Genomic DNA, 18845 nt, shown 5'->3' with positions numbered 1-18845 from the left:
CCCGTGCGCTGGGAGATGCATGGGGTGCGTAGGGGCAGAAGCTGCTCTCCTCCTTCCCCCTTCCACCCACATTTTGGGGGTCGGCTCCCTATAAAAACACCCCATTTTCCAATCAGGGAAACCCTCAGCTTTCTCCTCCTTTGCTACCAAAGCACGTGGCCGTGATGCGGGGGTGCCTGCAGATGTGCTGGATGCTGCACACCGATGTCCTCGCCAAGGCCTCGGGATTCCAGCTGGGCTCCGGCTCCAGCCATGGAGATGGGGGATAAGGATCAGGGTTAAGGTCAGGTTAACCCTTTCCCTGCCCTTGTACCCCCCAGGGGGGGTCATGAAGAGCTGAGTCCTGGACTGGTGGCCTGTGACTGCGCCCGCATCCGTGCCCATGTGTTGGTTAATGCAGCTGCGGGTCGCAGCTCTGTCTCATCGGCCCTTTTAAAAGCATCTGCTTGTTGCTATTTCCATGCGTAAATTAAATCGATCAGCCGCTCTCCCCCCCCCCCCCCCCCCTTCCTAAATTAAATGGGGCTTTTAATCAAGTGATTTATGTCGGATCTGCAGCCCGGGATTAAGCTCACAGCAGCAGGAGGGGGAGAAGAAAAGAGGGGGGGGGGGGGGGCCATAAATCAGCGCTCTCCCTGGGAGCGGTTTGGCTGTGGGAGCTCAGCAAGCGCGTGTTTACATCATCAGAAAGTGCTGCTCTCACCATCTCCTGCTCATTTCCTGGGGTGAGCAGGAGGGCAATTAAATATGATAATAAGCAGAGCAGCTCCACGCTGCACCGCGAAGCCTTCGCAAGGAAGGTGCTGCTGGGCTGGGGGGTGGGGGGGGCACAGGCAGCCCTGCAAAGGGAGATGCTGCCTGCTGTCCCTATGGGCAGCTACAAGGGAAGGGGAGCCCCAGCAGCGCCGAGCTCCGTCAGCCCTCAGTGCATTTTGGGCTCCCCTGCACAACTCTTTGTCCTCTCCCCCTTTTCCTTTTTCTCTCCTTTTAAAGCCCTCTGGCTGCACAGGACCCCAGACAACCTCCTGGCCTCGGCCCAGGTTCTGCCTGAGCTCTGCTTTGTCTCGCTGCCAGGCACCGACACACCGTGTTCGTAATTCCACCTCCATCCAGCTCCACTCAGGTTTAACGGGTGGCACTGGGGATGCTTTCCCCCCCTCCCCAGCCCCCCAGCAGCCAGACCCAGCCGTGCTCTCAGCTGTACATCACTCCCTGTCAGCTCGCACAGCAGACACTTCTGGGCCGTGCTTTCATCCAAACAAAACGTCACTTCTGCCCCGGGCTGGCTGCAATAACTCCATTCCTGTGTGCAATCCGAGCACTGCCACCGTGCAGAGCAATCCCACAGCCCCACTCCACGCACTGACGCTGGGATGTGCCAAAATCCCCACCTGTGGGTACGGGAAGAACATCCCTGAGCATCCCGCGGTCCTCCTGCATCCCAGTGTGAGGATGCACAGAGCTGGGATGGATCCAGGAGCCCCAGGACCCCTCTGTCCACACCCCATAACTCTCCCTTTCCCCTCCCCATGAGGTTTGGTTCTCCAGCCCGTGTTCTACATTATTTTAAGCTGGTGTAAGGCTCGCTCGTCTTTGTTACAAATTTATAACAGAGACAGAAAGCCTGCTAGGAATGTAATGCTCTAATACAGGAGGCCATAAATCTCAGCCTTTGTTGTGCTTGGGCCTCACTAAATCACTGCTTTTCCCTCTGAATATTAATCTGCTCTAAAAGTGCTGAGCGGTGCATCTTTCCCAAATGGCTTTTAGGGGAAAGGCTGATGTAAGGGCTGTGGCACAGCCCCATAGGACACGAGGAGCAGGGATTGGTGCTGCAGGGATGGGGGGAGAGGGGCAGGGGGGATGCAGGGAGCAAAGATTGGTGCTGGAGGGGCTCAGGACCGGGAGCATCACCAGCAGTGTGCCATAGCAGCATCAGCATGGGGATGCCCAGGGTAGGAGAAAAGCCATCAAATGGGCTCCCTGGAGCCAAAGGGAGGGCTGAAAGGTGTTTGGCACTGGTGGAGCTGGAAAAAGCTCTCCCCACGCCAAAGCACACACAGCCTTGGAGCTCTGCACCATTTAATTTGCCCGTTGTTGCAGAACAGAATGCAGTAATTTATGGGGCTCTGCTTAGTTTGTTTCCTCCTTGCTCTCAGTGCAGCTCGGAGCTGCATTTCCCCTGCTTTGCTCCTGCAGTGCTGCAGGGCCGGAGCTCCATCCTCCAGGAGCTCTGTGGGGTCAGAGAGCAGCAGGTTTGGGGTATGGCTGCAGGACTGGGGTATGGCTGCAGGTCTGGGATATGGCTGCAGGTCTGGGATATGGCTGCAGGTCTGGGATATGACTGCAGGTCTGGGATATGGCTGCAGGTTTGGGATATGGCTGCAGGTCTGGGATATGGCTGCAGGTTTGGGGTATGGCTGCAGGTCTGGGGTATGGCTGCAGGTTTGGGGTATGGCTGCAGGTTTGGGGTATGGCTGCATGTTTGGGGTATGGCTGCAGGTCTGGGATATGGCTGCAGGTTTGGGATATGGCTGCAGGTCTGGGATATGGCTGCATGTTTGGGGTATGGCTGCAGGTTTGGGGTATGGCTGCAGGTTTGGGGTATGGCTGCAGGTTTGGGATATGGCTGCAGGTCTGCAGCTCTGCCAGAGGGTTTGTTCTGAGCAGTGAAGGGGTCACGGGGCTGCCCTGGGATCAGCCCTGACCTGGCCACATCACTCAGCAGCACAGAGCTGCACCCACCTGGGGGTGGCAATGGGCTCAGACTGCAGGGTGCAACTGCTCCCATTATCCTGTATTAGGTGGGACTGGCTGTTCTCCTCAGCTGTATTTAAAGATTGTCAGAGAAGCAGTCTTTCCCAGGAACATCACCCATTTATGGGAATTAAGACAATTATCTCAGCCATTTTCTGCCCACCTCTTGCACTGAAACCCCCAACAATTTGCAGCTCCTCCCAAGCTCATCCTGCACCCTGAAAGCTGTGCAAAGCTCTGTTCTGCCCTGAGCTGAGGAGGACACCTGGGCAGCATCCCATAAACCCTGGGTGTGAGCAGAAGAGCAGCTCCTGTCCTGCAGAGTGCAGCCTGGTCTGGGGGCTGTGCTGGAGGAGAATAAACCATTTTATTTCATTTTATTTTTGCTGAATGGAGCTCTTGGCCCAGCATCTCACCTGCTGCTATGGGGTTTCTCTGCACCCATAGGTTCCTGCTCTGCCTGTGACCAGTTGGTGCTGAGAGCACCAGCACGTGTGCAGCCACCACTGCAGTTTTGCAGGGCTGAGCTGTGTGTGCTGGCTGCTGAATGCTGCCTGTATGTGGAGAACTGGAGCCTGGCTTGAAGCAAAAGGGCTGCATGGATACTGGGAAGCACGAGGTCTTTACATCTGCTCTTCTGCAGCTTCATATTTTGGGCACAGCGCTGTGGAGGTCATTGGAGCTGCCAGCCCTGCTCTGTGCTGCAGGGAATGCAGGCTGAAAGGCACTGCAGGGCAGGCACAAGTGCTGCCCAGGTGCAGCCTGCAGTGCAAACACTGCAGCACAAACACTGCAGGGTGCTGCTGCCTGCTGGCTGGGAGTGGCTGTGCTGCTGCCCTGAGGTGCAGAGCTCCAGAGCTGCATCAGGAGATGCTTCACTGGTTTGCATTGTAGGGAAAAGGCTGGCTGAGATTCGTGCACTAATTACTGTGTGGCCCCTTCGTAGTAGGAAAACACGTCCCCTGATGATAGTAATGTAAACTATTGACTGGTGGCAAAGAGTGGGAGCTCGGGGCAGGGAGCAGAGCTGGAAGAAGTCATCAATAGGAATGGTATTATTGCATGTATGTGTGTTACTGTGGGACAGGGATCAATTCTCTCAAATTGCATTAGGATCTGCTGAGCTGCTCCTCCTGCAGAGGCAGCTCCTGAGCTGCAGCTGCTCTGCACACACAGTCTCTGCTCCTGGCCCTGTGGCACAGCCCTGGTTGTGGCAGCTGCTCCTGGGAAGTGCATGCGTGCCTTGACACCATTAAAATGCAGACATCCAGGATTGCACATTGGTTTTATTGCCACGGCAGAGGTGCAGGTACAGAGCTAAGCTTGCAGCAGACAGCCATCCCTGTACTGCATTCTGATTCTGTATTGCTAATAAGAGCCCAGAGTCACATGTTTAAAGTGCTGATAATGCCCCGACCTTGAGATGACTGTATTTTGTTTTGTCTGATTGTTCTAAAAGTTGTCTGACCTCTAAAAAAGACGCAGCACCAAGCCTAGCTTTCATCTGACAGTCAGTATAAACATCTACAGTCCATAAAACAATTTCCAAATATTTACATACACCAAAAACTAACAAATGCTAAAAACAGTTTCAGTATCCTCCTGTGGAGTCTACCACAAAGCAGCAGCTGACGCTGGAGTGTATGAAGAATCACGTTTAAAAAGTCTGAGGGCAGCTGCTATGACGCAGTGCTGAGCTGGGTAAGGTTTGAACCAAGTCTCAGCTTGTGAAATACGTGGCTCTGCAGGTTGTTGCCTCACAAGACCCAGAGGGATGCTGAATAATGCACACCTCTGTCTCCCATGGCAGCTGGGCTGCCCCCGTCAAGCTGCAGCAGCAGGATAAGTTGGGAGGCATGGATGTGTGGCTGTGCTCCTGCACAGGATTCTAAAGTGCAGAATTCTGGACTTCCAGACTAGTTCATTCTGCACCTGGACCCCTGTGAAAATGAAAAGCTGTCTTTCCTAATATTTAGGAGCGCAAATACCTGGTCAGTGAGTAACAGCAGAGACAGCAGTATAAATAGGAACATATTTACAACATAAGTTAAAACGGTGGGGGTAGGGGTGCAGTACAAAGAGAAGCTGGTGCTATGCTCACAGCTGTAGCATTGTCTGCCTGCTAGTAAGTTTGAGACAGAGGGAAAGGGCCCCTTAGGACTACTGACACCTCTCTGTAAAGCAGTCTGCAGGACAGACACTCTTTCCTTTTAAGGAGGTGCAGAGATGAAAGCTCCTTTCTTCAGCCTTGAGTGTCCTTGCTGGCTTCAGGCTAGACTCCATTGGCACCAGCCTTGCTGCTCTGAGATGCCTCCAGTTTAGTCTGAGTGGGAAAGTTGCAGATTTTAGGCAGTACCAATACCAAGGCTTCTTAAAATGCAACATTTGACTCAGATCAAAGCTCTTCAGGATAAAGGAGCATTTTACTGTCAATATAGCTCAGCCTGGACACCCAAACTGGCCTGGACATCCTAAATCAAGGTGTAAGCAGCTGTATTGCAATCTATTATTCACAGAAAGGAAAGAATAATGGAAAAGGCAAGTTACTGTACATACATACATATATAAAGATACAGAAAGGCACTTAATACTGGGCTGGTTCTGATAGAAGATGAGTTCTATCCAAGTGTTTTAAAGCAGACTGCTAGGGAGGAGTACAAAGGGCACAGTGACAACTCCCTCCAATTTGCCTGGAGTCTGCCTCAATAACATGCTGTGTCGTGTTCAACAGCCCTCAGTGCAGCTCTGATCCACAATTTCTCCAGTCACTGCTGAGCTTAACATTCAGAACACCCTGTAGCACAAATTTCCACAGCTGGACTATGAGCTGTGTGACAAAGCTACTTGAGAAAGCCTAAACATTCTGAACAGCTTACCTCTTGTTGGAGTGGCTTAACTGGCACCTCTGAGACTGGTAATTTCTCTGGTGGCCGAGGTACAAACTCTTCATTCTTCGAGGAAAAAGGTAACTTTAAGTCACAGAACCCTCCTGGAGAACAAAGCTTCTAGGCAGCCCTCATAAGGTCCCCTTCCTTGTCAGAACAAGGCTGTTCCCTGCAAGGCATCTTTGTGAACCCTATGCCATTTCCATCATTTCTCCTCCACTATTTAGTAGGGCTTTTGTGAAATAACTCCAGCTGTTGACACCACATCCTAACTGCCATACCCTCCTTTAGTTTTCTGTTGCTGCTTTTATCAGATTGGATTCATACAAGGAATTCCCCTCAGCCTTGTGTCAAGAGCCACAGGCTCTGGCTTTGTAACCCTGGATGCATTGGTACTTTTTGTCCTGGACAGTTCAGCCCATGTTTGCTGGGGCAGCTGAAAAGAAGCCACCTTCAACTAAGATAAATGAACCTGAGTTGAAGCTCGCTCTGTGTTTTTGCTCTTCTCTGACCTTTCTTGCCTGTGCAATGGGGGCAGGATCCACCAGGGTCTCCTGATCTTCAGGAATGGATGTCATCACTTCCTCAGTTTCACTTATCTAAGGAAGAACACAGAGCTCAGTACAGAATTTCAGTTCTTTTGGAGGGTGGCAAAACAGGATTCACGTCACAACGCCTCACTTGGGTAATGGTTCAACCATTAACCTGAGAGCTTTATTCAAATAACTCACCTTATTTTCTAGAAGAGGTTGTGGCTTTACATCTATTAAGTACAAGGCACGCGAGAGCAGGAGCAGAGAAGGTGGAACATTCTCTTTTAAGTGCAGATCTAGCCACTGGGAAAAGAAAACTGGCTGCAAGTCAACACTTACTTAGCAGTCCTTGTACACAGAAGATCTTAAGAGCTATCTCGAGTTTGGCTACTGAAATTCTAACCTACCACAATGAGAAGAGAGAGTCTGGATGACTTTGGAATACCTACAGAATGGACACTAGAGAGGAAGTTTCCTCTTTCCTTTGTATCTCCTCGTATTTCCTCCCTTCCTTTGTATTTCGGATAAGCTGTAGATCATTCAGTACCTACAGCAGCATCTGTAATCTGTTTGAATGTTTGTAAGAGACTGGTGTTAGCTCTACTAGAAGTTCTGGCTACTTCAGAAGCTTAAAACAATTTTCCCCTCCCCTCCCAGTCTTTATTTTGCTTCTAACCAGCCACCCCCAGCTCTTTGCTCTACAAAGCAACATGCATATTTCACGCTTTAGATCTCAGCTGTGCAAGTCAGGATCCATCTAAAAACCCTTGGAGGAATCCTAAGAGAAATCTGATTCTGTTCTGCATGAATGTTGTGCAGCATTCTGTCCTGGGAGAAACCTGACTGAATAACTGAACAGGAATCACTCACCTGTCTGAGCTGTTCCTTCAGCTGCTCCTCTGAGAGACCCAATGACCGCATCCCTCTGGCTCTGCATGCACTCTGCAGTTCAGACACACTTAAACCATTGACTCCTTCCTTGGCAATCATCTGAAACGAAACATTCCTATGTAGGCATACAGTAAAGCCAAAACTTGATAAGCTTGAGGCTAAATAAATGCCTTTAGATAAGCATAAAGTCACAGCAAGGCAGAGACGAGGCAGTACTGACTTTCTGACTAATGCATTCTGTCCTTGAAAAATGACAGGATCCACCCAGCTACAGAGGATGCAAAATGCTGGTCCAGATTTTTTTTTTCAGTACAGAGAATTTCACTTTTATGTGCAATCCTTCAGTGGCCCTGAGAACTGTGAAGATCGGATGCTTTAAAGCTGAACCCGCAGTTAGTCAGGTATGTACTTTTGAAGTACATTTCTTTCTAGGAAGAGCCTTTCTACTCTTTCCTCTAAATCCCAGCAGGATTAACACCATTTCAAATCACAGTTCCTAGAGAATCATAAGATGTAGGCTACAAGTGGCTTCTGGAGATCCCCAGCCCAACCTCCTATTCAAAACAGAGTTAGGCTAAAAGCTGCTTTACACAGTTTGGATTTTTCCATTCCTCCAAAGCTGTACATCTGGGCTGATTTCAACTTACTTCATCATCTGCCTTGATAGTCCTGAGCCTCAGCAGAAGCTGAAAGCGGAGCAGATTGTTGGTGCCAATGGGCTGCAGCTCCAGCAATTTGCAAAGCGCTACCAACTGCGGCCGTTCCAGGTGTTCCAGGGTCAGCTCATCCTCAAAAAGCTTGGAGAAGCTCACAATCTCTTGGGTGCTGGGTTTGTGGCCAGTGTGACGAATCTTTAATTAAAGAAAAACATAACAAAGCCAACCCAATTAAAACAAAATCCCACCTTCTTAATCAAAATCCCACCTTCTGCCCCTCTAAAGAATCCCTTTCTGTTTTTCACGCTGGCATTCCAGCCTCTCACTGGAAACAGAATGATAGAATTAAAAGGCACATTTTACCTGGTGCACATAGGAAGAGAACTGTTTTCCTTGTCCTGTATCTGCTTTGTTCCTTTTGGCCATCTCTGCAATGGTCTCTTGCAAGAACTTTGCTAATTCCAGCTTTGCGTTTAATTTCTTTTTCTGCTTTTCTTCCTTCATTTAAGAAATAAAGCATAAATAGAACTTCCACTTGAAAACCAAAAGGGAGAGGGGTTGTAGGACAAAGATGAAATAAAACTCTTTGTGCTGCTGTATGGATGTCCTAACTAGACTGCTGGAATCTCTGAGAACAGCACAAACCTTTTTTGACTCTGTCTCAAACGTTGAGGGCAGCATTTCAGGAAAGAGTTTCAAGAACACTGGCAACAGAAACTCCATGAAGGGAACAACGATAAACACCAGGAAAGGAACCAGCCGGAAAAGATCTGCACAGGTCCTCAGCAACTGCACAAAGAAGAGCACAGCAGAAGCTATTATTCAGCTGGAGGAAAAGAAAGAACTGTCCCAAAGAAGCACGGAAACCACGCCGTTAAATGTCTTTTGCTACAGTAAGCCTCTGAATACGCCATTATAGCAAGTTGTTGTTCGTGTGCCTGGCACTTACCCTTCGTCTCTCTCTCCTAGTGAGAACCTGACCATGCAGCAGCCTCCACACCATCCTGGCAGCAACCTTAGTATCAATCCAGAGCAAGTGGAACCCGTTGTAATAATGCTTCACTTCACAGACAATTTTTTGGTGCCAGGATTTTTTCCCTATGGGGCTTTCTGTGCCTCCTGCTGGTGTTGGGGTGGGTGCAGCACCTCGGGTGGGTGCAGGCTGCTCCTGGGGCTCCCGGAGCACACAGGTGGATGTGTGGAACCATTGCACGGCTTCAGCTGCAGGGTGAGGCAGGCGGGGGTCCGGCTGTGCGTGGCGCTGGCGTTGTGAAGGGTGTCCACAAGTCTGGTTTAAGTGCAAATCCACCAGTTGGACCAAAGCAATCGCTGGAGAGCATGGAGAGATGGAGTGCAGGAGGAGCTGGGAGCCTCTGGAAGCAGAGAGGTGGTTAAGAAAAGCACAGTGCTCCGTGGTTAAGCTGCCTGAACACCAATTTGTGTGCTTGGTGCCACAGCCTGTGAAAATAACCTCACGGCTGCCTCAATGCCTGCAGCTCCGAGCACTGAGCAGTAAGCAAAGCACCGAAAATCCCACGGCGACAACTTTAATTCGGGAGGAGGACAACACGAGGCTTCTCACTGCTCCTAGGGAGAGCTTCCACGGGCTGCCAGGAACGCCTGAGCACAGAGGGCAGAGCCGGGTACCCTCTGTCCCCCTGTGCCCTCCGTCCCTCGGTGCTGAGGCCGCACACGGGTGGCTGCTGAGGCCGGCTGGGTGCTCACAGGAGCGCTGAGCCCCCGCTGCGCGCTGTGCCAGCTGCAGAACCCAATAAATGAACCCAGCCCTGCGATCCCCGGTACCGAGGCTCCATCCCCGCGGGATCCGATGCATGCACGCCTTACCTGGACCTGAGCCTGGGCTTGGCCAGCGCCAGTAGCGCGCTCCAGCTGCGCAGTGCCATGATGCGGTGCCCCCGCCGGCCCCGCTCCCCGCCTGGCGTCCAGCCTCGGTCCGCCGAAGCGATCCCATCGCGCCCTGCTCCCGACGCTCTAGCTCTTCAAGAGGAGCTCTATGGTTCCCTCCGCGTCGCTCCCTAGCTTCGCGGCACAACCTCTACGGCGGGAACCAATCAAAACGCAGGACACAACAGCGGAAGGGCGGGGGAGGGGCATGACCCGAGGTGACCCTGGAAGCGGCCTCTCATTGGCTGCGAGGGAAGCGGCGGTAAGATTTAAGGGGCGGGGCTTAGCGCGTGGTGTCCTATGGGTGACGCCACGGTGAGGCGGTGGCGGGAAGTCGTGAGGTGAGGTACGGCGCTGCGGGGCGCGAAAGGCAGCGGCCTGCCTCCTTCCCTCAGCCTCGAGTCGCCCTGCAGGTGATCTCACAACTATGGAGAGCTGTGAGATCGTGCCTGTTGATGTCCTCATCTGCAGCGGGCGGGAGGCAGCGCCGGTTCCTCACACGCCTTCAGGGCTGAGAGGAGGTTTGTGCGGAGCTGCGATGTGCTGGGGGTGCCAGCAGGCCCTGAGCGATGCCGCGTCAGCCTCACAAAGCATTCTCAATGAGGAACAGGTTTCTCTCGTTGTGGCTAAGGCAGGTGAATGGTGTTTAAGATGAGAAATTGGGAAGGCTGGATAAGAAGCTCAGCAGGGTGTGCAGCAGGGCTCTTGTTATTGCCTCAGTGTTGCCCATTGGTTGAAATCATGTTGCCCATAAAGGCTGGCCTTCAGCTCCTTCAAATTCTGGGGAGAAAAGCACTCTGCCATTAACCCACATTCTGTATTACTATCAAAACCACTTGTTAGTGCCATGTAACAGTACAGTTTGGATCCTGAATGTGATTTAAGTATCATAAGGCAAATGTTCAGGGCTTCTTTCTGTTTGAAGGAGGGTTGGGTGCTTCTGTTTTTAAGGGGAGCCATGCAGGCTGGCTCCCACGCTTAGGAGCCCTGTGTGTGATTTGAGGCATGGCTCCTGGAAGCAATTACCCAGCTTTATTTAAAGCAGAACATTCTTCAGGGAGAGCGCAGCACCTCTTTGATTGCTGAAGATCATTGTTTTCTCTCTGGGTTATTGTAAAGCATTGTGTGGCATAGGAGGAATGCTGGGCCTGGTGCTGATGGAACTGCAGTTTGGTGTTGGTCTGAGCTGCTCAGGAGGAGCCCTGTGAGCAGGAGTGCAGTGCCTGGAGGGAGGCAAAGCCCAGAGGGCTGGAGGGAGCAAAAAGCACAACTTTCAAAGCATTGTGCTGAGGTGATGGCAGGGGCTGCTGGGTACAGTCAGTGTAGGCTGAACGGCGATCCTGATAAGCATCTCTAATTACTTGTGAGTGCATGTTCTTCTCCCAGCAGCTGTTTGTACCTTCCTTGCAGTCCCTGCACGCAGCGTGAGTAAAGAATGTCTGCTTAAGCAACAGTTCTGTGTTCACAGCTTTTAATCGTTTCTTCTGCTAGGGGCGGAGGTTATCATCTGCTCACTGACTTTTGCTTTCACCTCGATTATGATGAGTTAAAACTTGCTCTAGTGTAGTTTCTTGTCCATCAGATCATTTCAGAACAATAGCGAAAACTGTCAGGAAGAGGAAGAAATAGTGTGAGAGAAGGCAGGAATGGGAGAAAAATGAAGGAAAACAGGAATTCCTGTCAGTTTGTTGCTTAGTTGTTGGAAGGTTGCAGAAGAAATACCTCCTCAGCTGCAAGAATGTCAGTACCCCTGCAGTAATAGTTTGAACTGCAACACTTAGAGAAGACTTGAGAAAGAGAGAGGGCCTTTTTTAGGTCACCTCCATTTCTGATGGCTTATTGCATTTAAGAAGGAGCAGAATTGCCTTTTAGGTTCACTTTATTACAGCAATTATCCCCTTCCCCCACCCCCAAGCACAAGAGAGAAGCACCTCATTATTGTGGGCGCTGGGCCGCAGGGTCTGGGCAGTGCTGTGAGTTTGGGAATCATTGCTCAGTCTTTGTTCAGTGACTCGTGAAGCTCTTCTCTCTTCAATTTCCTCTTTCAAGTTGGATCATGCCTCTCTTGCCACCCAATGCATTGTGTTTCACTGTCTGATATTTTTCCTCTGCTAACAGACGTTGGATTATCTTTCCATCTCGTTTACTTTCTGTTCCCTTGTGCTTTTCTTGCTTTCTGTTTTTTGTATGGTGGTTGTTTGTTTTTTTTTCCTTTGTGCTGCAGGAAAGATTTATTGTGCATAGTTGGGTTGTGATTTCTTCCGTGGGGGGGAAAAAAAATTCGGAGGCTGTGGAGGGAGGGAATTAATTGTGAGCATTTCAGTGCTTAATTTTTCAGCCAAATTAGGATTAGGAGCTGTTGAAGATTTTTCTTTCTCCATCCAACCCACATGCCAGATCAACCCAGAATCATGAAGGCACGCTGGAATCTCCCCAGCAGAACTGGTGTTTGTTTCCCAGGCCTCGTTACCATCCAGTAGTAGTAATTAAATGCATCTCAGCTGCTGTGCTGGTTTTGTAACCGCAGCACAGATGAGTGGCACGATGGGCTGCTGTGCTTCCAGCCGGGCTGGTGGCGAGTGTGCCCTCACAGAGAGCGGCTGCTGTTGGGCTGCAGGGTTCGCACACAGGCAGAGGGCAGCTGCTGTTGAATCGATCGGGCTGCTGCTCGCATGGAGCGCAGCGGCAGGACTACAACCCCCGTGATGCTTTGCGGCGGGTGCCGCCCGGGTGGCCAATGGGGCGCAGAGGGGCGGTGGCGACGCGCGCATGCGCGGAGGTGCCGGCCGGTGGGGGGGGAGGAGGCGGAGGGCGCGGAGCGGGGCCGGGACGCGGGCCCAGCGGCACGGAGCGCCGCCTTCCCCCGCCGCCAGCGGTCGCCCGCGCCCCGCCGAGCGCCTCCCCTTGGCCGCCGCGCCGGCCGGGAGCGGGCGGTGGGGGGGCGGGCGGCCTCCCGGGGCGGAGCCCGGCGCCAGCGGCGGGGGCGCGGAAATCGAGGCCGGGGCTCCGTCGGGCCTGCCGTGCGGGAGGAGGCGGGCGGGCCTCCGCCGCCCCCGCCGCCGGCCTTTGTCTCCGCTGGGCTCGGAGGACGCGGCGGGGGCAGTTAGAATGGAACAGATTGAAGGTGAGGGAGGCGGGGGCGGCCCGAGCCGTTCGTCCGGGTTTTTAAAGGGTCCGCGGCCGCCATGTTTGCTGCTGCCGGCGCTGCGGCGCGGCCCCGGGGCGGGAGGGGACGGGAGGCGGTGGGCGGCGGACGCGGGGCCCGGCTGCACCGCGCGCTGCCGCCCCCGAGTGGCCCCGGGTTCGAGGCTGCGGTCGGGCCTTAACCGGAGATCCGGGCCCTGCGCTGCTCTCCGGTCCGGCCGTGCTTCCCGGGAGCTGTCCGGGCGGCCTGAAGCTCTTAGGTATATTTTCAGCGATAACTTCGTTCTGTGTGTGTCGAACCAGAGGCAGCGCGCGATCGCAGCTGTAGGAAAAGGTGATCGCAGCTGTAGGAGAAGGTTGTAGTTTGTCCTGTTGCCCGTTGCCGTCTTCCCGTGGCTGGTAGGGATGCATGGAGAATGTTGTAGTTGTTTGATATGTTGGTGTTTTTAAAGAGCTACTCGAAAGGAGGTCGCTCCAGCAAGCAGGCGTGTGCTGTGTGAGCTCAAGAACAGGGTGCTGATCAAGGAGTGCATCTTCTGGTTCAGTACAACTGTTGTGTGTTTCTCAGTTCTGCAGCTTTGAAGCGGTACACATGAGATGCATTACAGCTATTGTGTTGGCTTTGTTGTGTGACACGTCACTGTTCTTACAATATTTGGAGTTGACAAGGGTCTGACTTTGGTTTTATGTGAACAACAGCTTTTGAGCCTCCTCAAAGAACAAAAGAGTTTCCTCCATGTTCTCATTTCAACCCCGAGGCTCCCAAAACCAAATGACTGCACTAAACTCAGCTTACTGCTTTTTTGTTTCACTACATAGGATTTTTACTGCTGCCCTCCGAGTTGCTTCTTTCCATTTCCTCATGGGAAGCTTGTTAAGAGCTGCTTTATCAAAACCATATGACAGAGATGACTGTTTCTTCTGGCACTTAGAGCCCTTAGAAAGGTACACAGGGAAGTGATCAGTCTTACCACACGCTTTAAAACACTGAGGCAAGTTTGTCAAGAGGCCTCTGATTCACCATCTAGTCTCTGCTGGCACAGGCCTACTGAAGGCAGGAGGAATCCCCAGGCTGCAGTTCTCTTTGCTAATGAATCTGCATGCAGCTGAAAGCTGGGCCTTGTCCTAATGGATGGAAGTAAAAGTTTACGCCTGTGGTTTTTGGGGTGTTCAGAACAAAGTGGGACGAAGCAAACTACAGTCACAGGATGCAGAAATGTGAATAGTCATTTTACTTCTGCCTATAATTCGTATCATTTGAACACTGCAGGAGAGTATTTTGAAAGGAGGTGTGGAAATGTGACAGAATTCATCTTTCGTCGCTCAAACCCAACGACCTGGTCTGTTTCAGCCCAGCAGCTGTGTTTGTAAACATAGCAGTGAGCATGTGCTGGGGTGGCTGCTGCGTGGAGCTTTGAGAGGAGCAGTGCCAGCACAGCGCAGATGCAGGCACGCACTGGAATGGAACAGTGCAGAAAATGAGAGTGAATGCGCCTGGTGACTCAGGTAATTAAGGGGCTGTAGGACACGAGCAGATCTGAGAATCTCTCTGATTATATCTGTGCAGAGAGGAGCTGGATTGTTGCAGGCTTGGTTGTGCAGACAGCCTGGAACTTCTGCTTTCAAGGCTGTGACAGAAAGCCCAGCTCAGGCTGACGAGGCAGTGGCACGTAGGGCTGACTCAAAGTGCTGCTTGTGGTTGTTGGTGAGCCAGCAGCACAGCTTCTGTTCTCAGAGCAGACACTCCACATCTCTGTGTAGTGCCCAGTCTTTAATGCCTCATATTCAGCAACTCCTGAACCAGTTGTAGGCAGGGTTACCCACACGGTGCTTGTCAGCAGAGAGCGGTAGCCTCAATTCAAAAAGGATTTATGGAAACTGTTGGAAGTATTTGCATGCCATGCTGTTTTTCTTATCAGTACGTGCAGCCCCAACTTATTGCTGTGGTGACAGCCAGCCTTGGGTCAGCAGGCCTCTTCTGCTTTAAGCAGGGCTCATTAGCAGGTGCTTGGTTTGCTCTCCTTGGTTTGGTGGCACAGGGAAACGTCCCCGTGTCCAACTTGTGGCTCACTGTGGTTGGTGAAACCCCTTCCTTTGGAGGTGGTCCTTGGGGCTGCTTTGGTTGCTGATAGGTAGCAGTGGAACTTTCTGATGCTTGGGAGTTTCCTTTGTGTGCTGCATACTGACAGTATCTTTTCTCACTTGTTTTCATGCTCTTTCTGATTGAGCAATAACACAGTGGGTAGATGCACGTCTGTGTGTTTTGTAGATAAGTCCACGAGTTGCAGTGTTCCATACAAACCTGCAGAACTCTTTTTGGAAGGATGAAAAACTTCCTTGAGTAATAAATAAATGTGATGAGCAGCATTCAGATCGGTTTGGTCACGTGAGATGGCAGCATCTGAGGACTTTGTAGTACCTTGTTTTCTGAGCAAACACAAAATGCTCGTCACAAAAACAGCTTTAGCTTGCTGTGCTTGTTGGTGGAACACTGAGCTCAGAGGGACTCCCAGTGTCAGCCCGTGACTGCAGGGCTGCTGCTGGAATGTGTGCAGCAGAGCTTTCTGAGCAGCTCTCAGTGGATGGGCAGCGAAACACAGGGTGTTGGTGTAAGGAAGTGCATTGCAGGAGCTGTGCTGGGCTGACTCGCTTCACCCTGCAGTGAAACCTTTGTTTTGTGTACTTTATTCCTCAGATTCTTTGCATTCTGACTCTCCTGCAGGCAACATGAAAGCACTTACACCAGCAGTGCCTGTGTGCAGTCTGCATTGGTGAACAGTCCGCAGTTCCCTTATCAGTGACAGGTCCTGTTTTCCTTCTTGATGGGAAAGGACACGTGATGGGTGCTGGCTGCGTGGTTCTGGGGAGCGAACTCTTACTCTCTCAACAGTAAATTAAGTTGCAGTGTTGAAGGTATCTTTGTTTCCAAATTCTTTTCCAATACTGCTAAGAAGTATCCACTTCATGCTTGAATTGCTTGAAATAATTATGTTGTATCCTTATCTTTTGGCCCAGTTCCTGCGTTGTGTCAGGGCGTTATCTATTGCAGGATATATTTAGAAGCTAAATGCTTACGTGGGGCATCTGATAATGTAATAGTTGAGAAAAATGTACACTGCTTGAAGTGCTTTGCTGGGAGCTCAACGCACAGAAGTGCAAATTGGCTTCTCTTGTGTTGGGAAGTGCTCAGGAGAGCCATACCCAGCCTGTTGGTGGTATTCTGTGGACAGTGGTACGTTCTTTGCATTGCAACATTTGAGTGACTTCTGCTCAGTAATCCTTTCTGAGGTTTAAATTCTGATTCTGACGTGTTCAGGTTTCCTTGTGTTGTTATCAGTGGCTGCAGGTTTGCTCTGGCAGTCAGTGGGCAGCTCGGAACTGAGCAGGTTGATACAGAGATGTGGAGAGGGTGGGAAAAGCTGGGTGTGTTGTGGTGGTGACAGAAGGGACTGGGGAGGAGGAAGCTCTTGGTGTTGTAAGCTCTGCAGGAGGAGAAGAACTGTTTGAGCTTTCAGGCTTGAGAGGAGCAGCTTTGCTTCTGCAGCCTGCACAGAACGAAGCAGGTGTAGAAGTTGTCCCTATTGAGAAACATAGACTGAAATCACAGTCTGTTTTTATGCAGCTGAGCTCCGGAAAAGCAGTGCTTAAAGAAAAAGAAGTTGATATGTGTATATTTACTGACTCCTCCTAAATCCAATTTAAGTGGTGTTTTGAAGTTTGCTAAGCCACAAGTTTTTTTATGTAACAAGATAAAGTGCACTGATAGCCTCCTCTGCACACACCCCCTCCAGTTTGTGCCTATGGAGGCTGGTGACAGCTCTGGGACCTGTTCCAGCCCTAAATGTCCTGTGAAGGATGATACAGGGAGCTCCTCCCTGCACCATGGGCAGACTTTGACCTGCAGGGCTCTGTGTGCAGGAGATAAGGGCCGGGCACTGCCATGCAGGTTTTGCATTCTGTCCGCATTGCATCTGGGTCTGATTCCCACCACTTGGGTGAGATGGCTTTAACGAAATGTTAGCAGGGAGCTTCTGCTTCTGGATGCAAACTGTACCTTATGTCAGCCCTTCTGAGCAAAGCAAGCTGTCCTGGCAGCAGCATTCCTTGGCTGTGTGTGGGTAAGGGCTCCTGCTGGCTGTGTTGATCAGGTATTGCATCACTGGTGTGGTCGTGGCTGAAATGCTGCACAGCATGGCTTGGTTTGTAGCCCAGCATTTAAAGCGTGGAAGGTCTTACAAGAAAAGGCAGGGCTGCCAGTGTCATGGGAACAGTCTTATTTAATAGATGAGGGGTAGGGCAGTGATGCTGATTTAAGGACAAGAAGGCTGGTGAGGTTTTCTGGTTCTGACAGTGTTTGCCAGGTGAGGATTAGTGGTGCAGGGAGGTCCTTCTTTGTTTTTCCCTCTTTGCTCCATGGCATATTTGCTGCTTAGTGGAGCTGTGCTGTGTGCTGGGACAAGCAGTATTCTTTGGCATCAGACATTGCAAGGACAAAGGACTTGCACCAGAGAAAATGCCCTCTAAAGGCAGTGGGATTCTTTCTCAAGGAAGAGATGCAGAGTGTTACTCCTATTTTATACTATGTATCATCCAGCAGAACCCAAAACATCTCAAGTTTCCATTCGTAGTCTGACTGAGGAGCAGCAAAACATAAAGCATAATTATGCTGACATAAACCACGGTGTGTTTTTAGTGAAGCACAGCATACTGAATGGTGTCCTGTTTGATATTCTGGTTCTTAGTTCTAAACTCCATGGGTGATTGTACTTTTGGAGTGCTTGGATGGCACAGTGAATTAGTTGTTCTTTAAAATGAAAACAAAACTTGAGAATCGATTGATTCTAAACTTTCTTAAACCATTTCTGCTTTGTCTCTGTTCATCCAGCAGTGGATGTGCCTGATGGCTCAGGCAGCTCAGTCGCAGGTTTGTAAGATGGGTTTTTTGAGGTATTTAAAAAGAAAGCAATTGATTCTGATTTTTAGTAACGGAAAAAGCCTAGGGTGAAATTTCTTCCTAGTGGGAGAAATCTGTTGTTTGCTTTTCGGTTTGGCAGATGTAAAGGAGCAATTAATTTGTAGATAGTACAAACAGTTCCACTTCCTCTTCCTAGAATGGGTGGTGGTGGTTTGAGGCTGGCTGACCCTGGTAGGCAGTGCTGCTCACCACGTGTGTCCCTCCCATCAGCAGCAGCACTTCTCCTTGGCTTTTGTGGCTGATATGCAGAGAGCAGCTGGGGGAAAAGATGGTTTTACTGCCACGAGATTGAAAAGTTGCTGCAGTGAGCAAATTTTGCTGTGCAGCGTTGTGCTGTTGGGTTGTTTCCCTAAATCTTGTAACTGTGGGGACAGGTGTGCCTGTGGTTGGTGGCACTGGGCAGCAAGGATGAACACAAATGTGAGTATCATTCAAGGACAAAGCTGACAAAGCATGTGACAAAATTCTGATCCTTTTGCTGTTGCAACTTCAGGGTATTGAGATGCATTGGGAAGGTAAGAATTTGATGTGGGGGGTGGGGGAGTATGTGCAAATTGTAATGATGAGAGGTGGGTTGTGTTAGTGTCATTTCAAACCCTGACAAGAAGGACACAGTAACCCTCCTTTGTGCCTGCACAGGGGTAGGATAAAGAACACAGAGCTGTATTTACTTTGGAAGGGCTAAACTGACCTTGCAAATTTGTATTTCTGAGCTGTAGGTTGACTCACTGTGCTGTGACTGTGAGATTATTAAAACACTTTGAGCCAGTAGCTGAGCTTTCAGAATCAAACCTTTATAGTGTTAGAACCCCACGTGTTTGATGTTAGGAAAACAACCATCCCCAAGCAAGCTCTTCTCTGCCTTTCTGTTGAGAGAAGGGGTGGGGAGGGCCGTCCTGAGGCTGTCACATCATCTGAAGTGGTTCTTCCAGCTGCCCCAGCATAGGGAGAATCCATGGCTCTGGTCCCCAGCTGCCTGACAGGCTGCCTGTGGCCCCACACTGGCAGAATGGAGGGGGAGGAAGTTGTTTCTCTGTTGTCTGGGGGATCCTTGTGGATGGAAGCACATCAGAGCAGTGCTTCCTGGTGCCATTCTAGG

General features: G+C 50.8%; 2 protein-coding genes across 13 annotated transcripts in view; one reads left to right on the top strand and one right to left on the bottom strand.

Moving 5' to 3' along the window:
• Positions 1–4025: 4025 nt before the first annotated feature.
• On the bottom strand, positions 4026–9740 carry LETM2 (leucine zipper and EF-hand containing transmembrane protein 2). Of its 2 annotated transcripts, none has more exons than XM_052701846.1 (10): positions 9568–9740; positions 8672–9095; positions 8368–8511; positions 8086–8220; positions 7714–7917; positions 7046–7165; positions 6374–6478; positions 6155–6241; positions 5634–5708; positions 4026–5080 (listed from the first exon to the last, which is right to left on the bottom strand). In XM_052701846.1, the coding sequence occupies exons 1-10, from the start codon at positions 9624–9626 to the stop codon at positions 5030–5032; spliced, it is 1404 nt and encodes a 467-aa protein (XP_052557806.1). In that variant the 5' UTR covers positions 9627–9740; the 3' UTR covers positions 4026–5029. The 2 variants fall into 2 exon arrangements, 1 of the variants encoding a protein (XP_052557806.1); XR_008210734.1 differs by having other exon boundaries at positions 5034–5080; positions 5634–5746; positions 9568–9728.
• Positions 9741–9945: 205 nt separating this feature from the next.
• NSD3 (nuclear receptor binding SET domain protein 3) overlaps positions 9946–18845 on the top strand; it is a 36706-nt gene continuing 27806 nt past the window's right edge. For 3 of the 11 annotated variants that reach the window (XM_052701919.1, XM_052701912.1, XM_052701920.1), the window contains exon 1: positions 12594–12751. The gene's annotated coding sequence lies outside the window, so the exon portion shown is untranslated. The other 8 variants (XM_052701914.1, XM_052701918.1, XM_052701921.1 and 5 more) reach the window with 8 other exon arrangements.

This window comes from Tympanuchus pallidicinctus, unplaced genomic scaffold (assembly GCF_026119805.1).
Source record: "Tympanuchus pallidicinctus isolate F22 unplaced genomic scaffold, pur_lepc_1.0 scaffold41, whole genome shotgun sequence".
NCBI lineage: Eukaryota > Metazoa > Chordata > Aves > Galliformes > Phasianidae > Tympanuchus > Tympanuchus pallidicinctus.
This window is presented reverse-complemented; position numbering and strand designations above follow the sequence as displayed.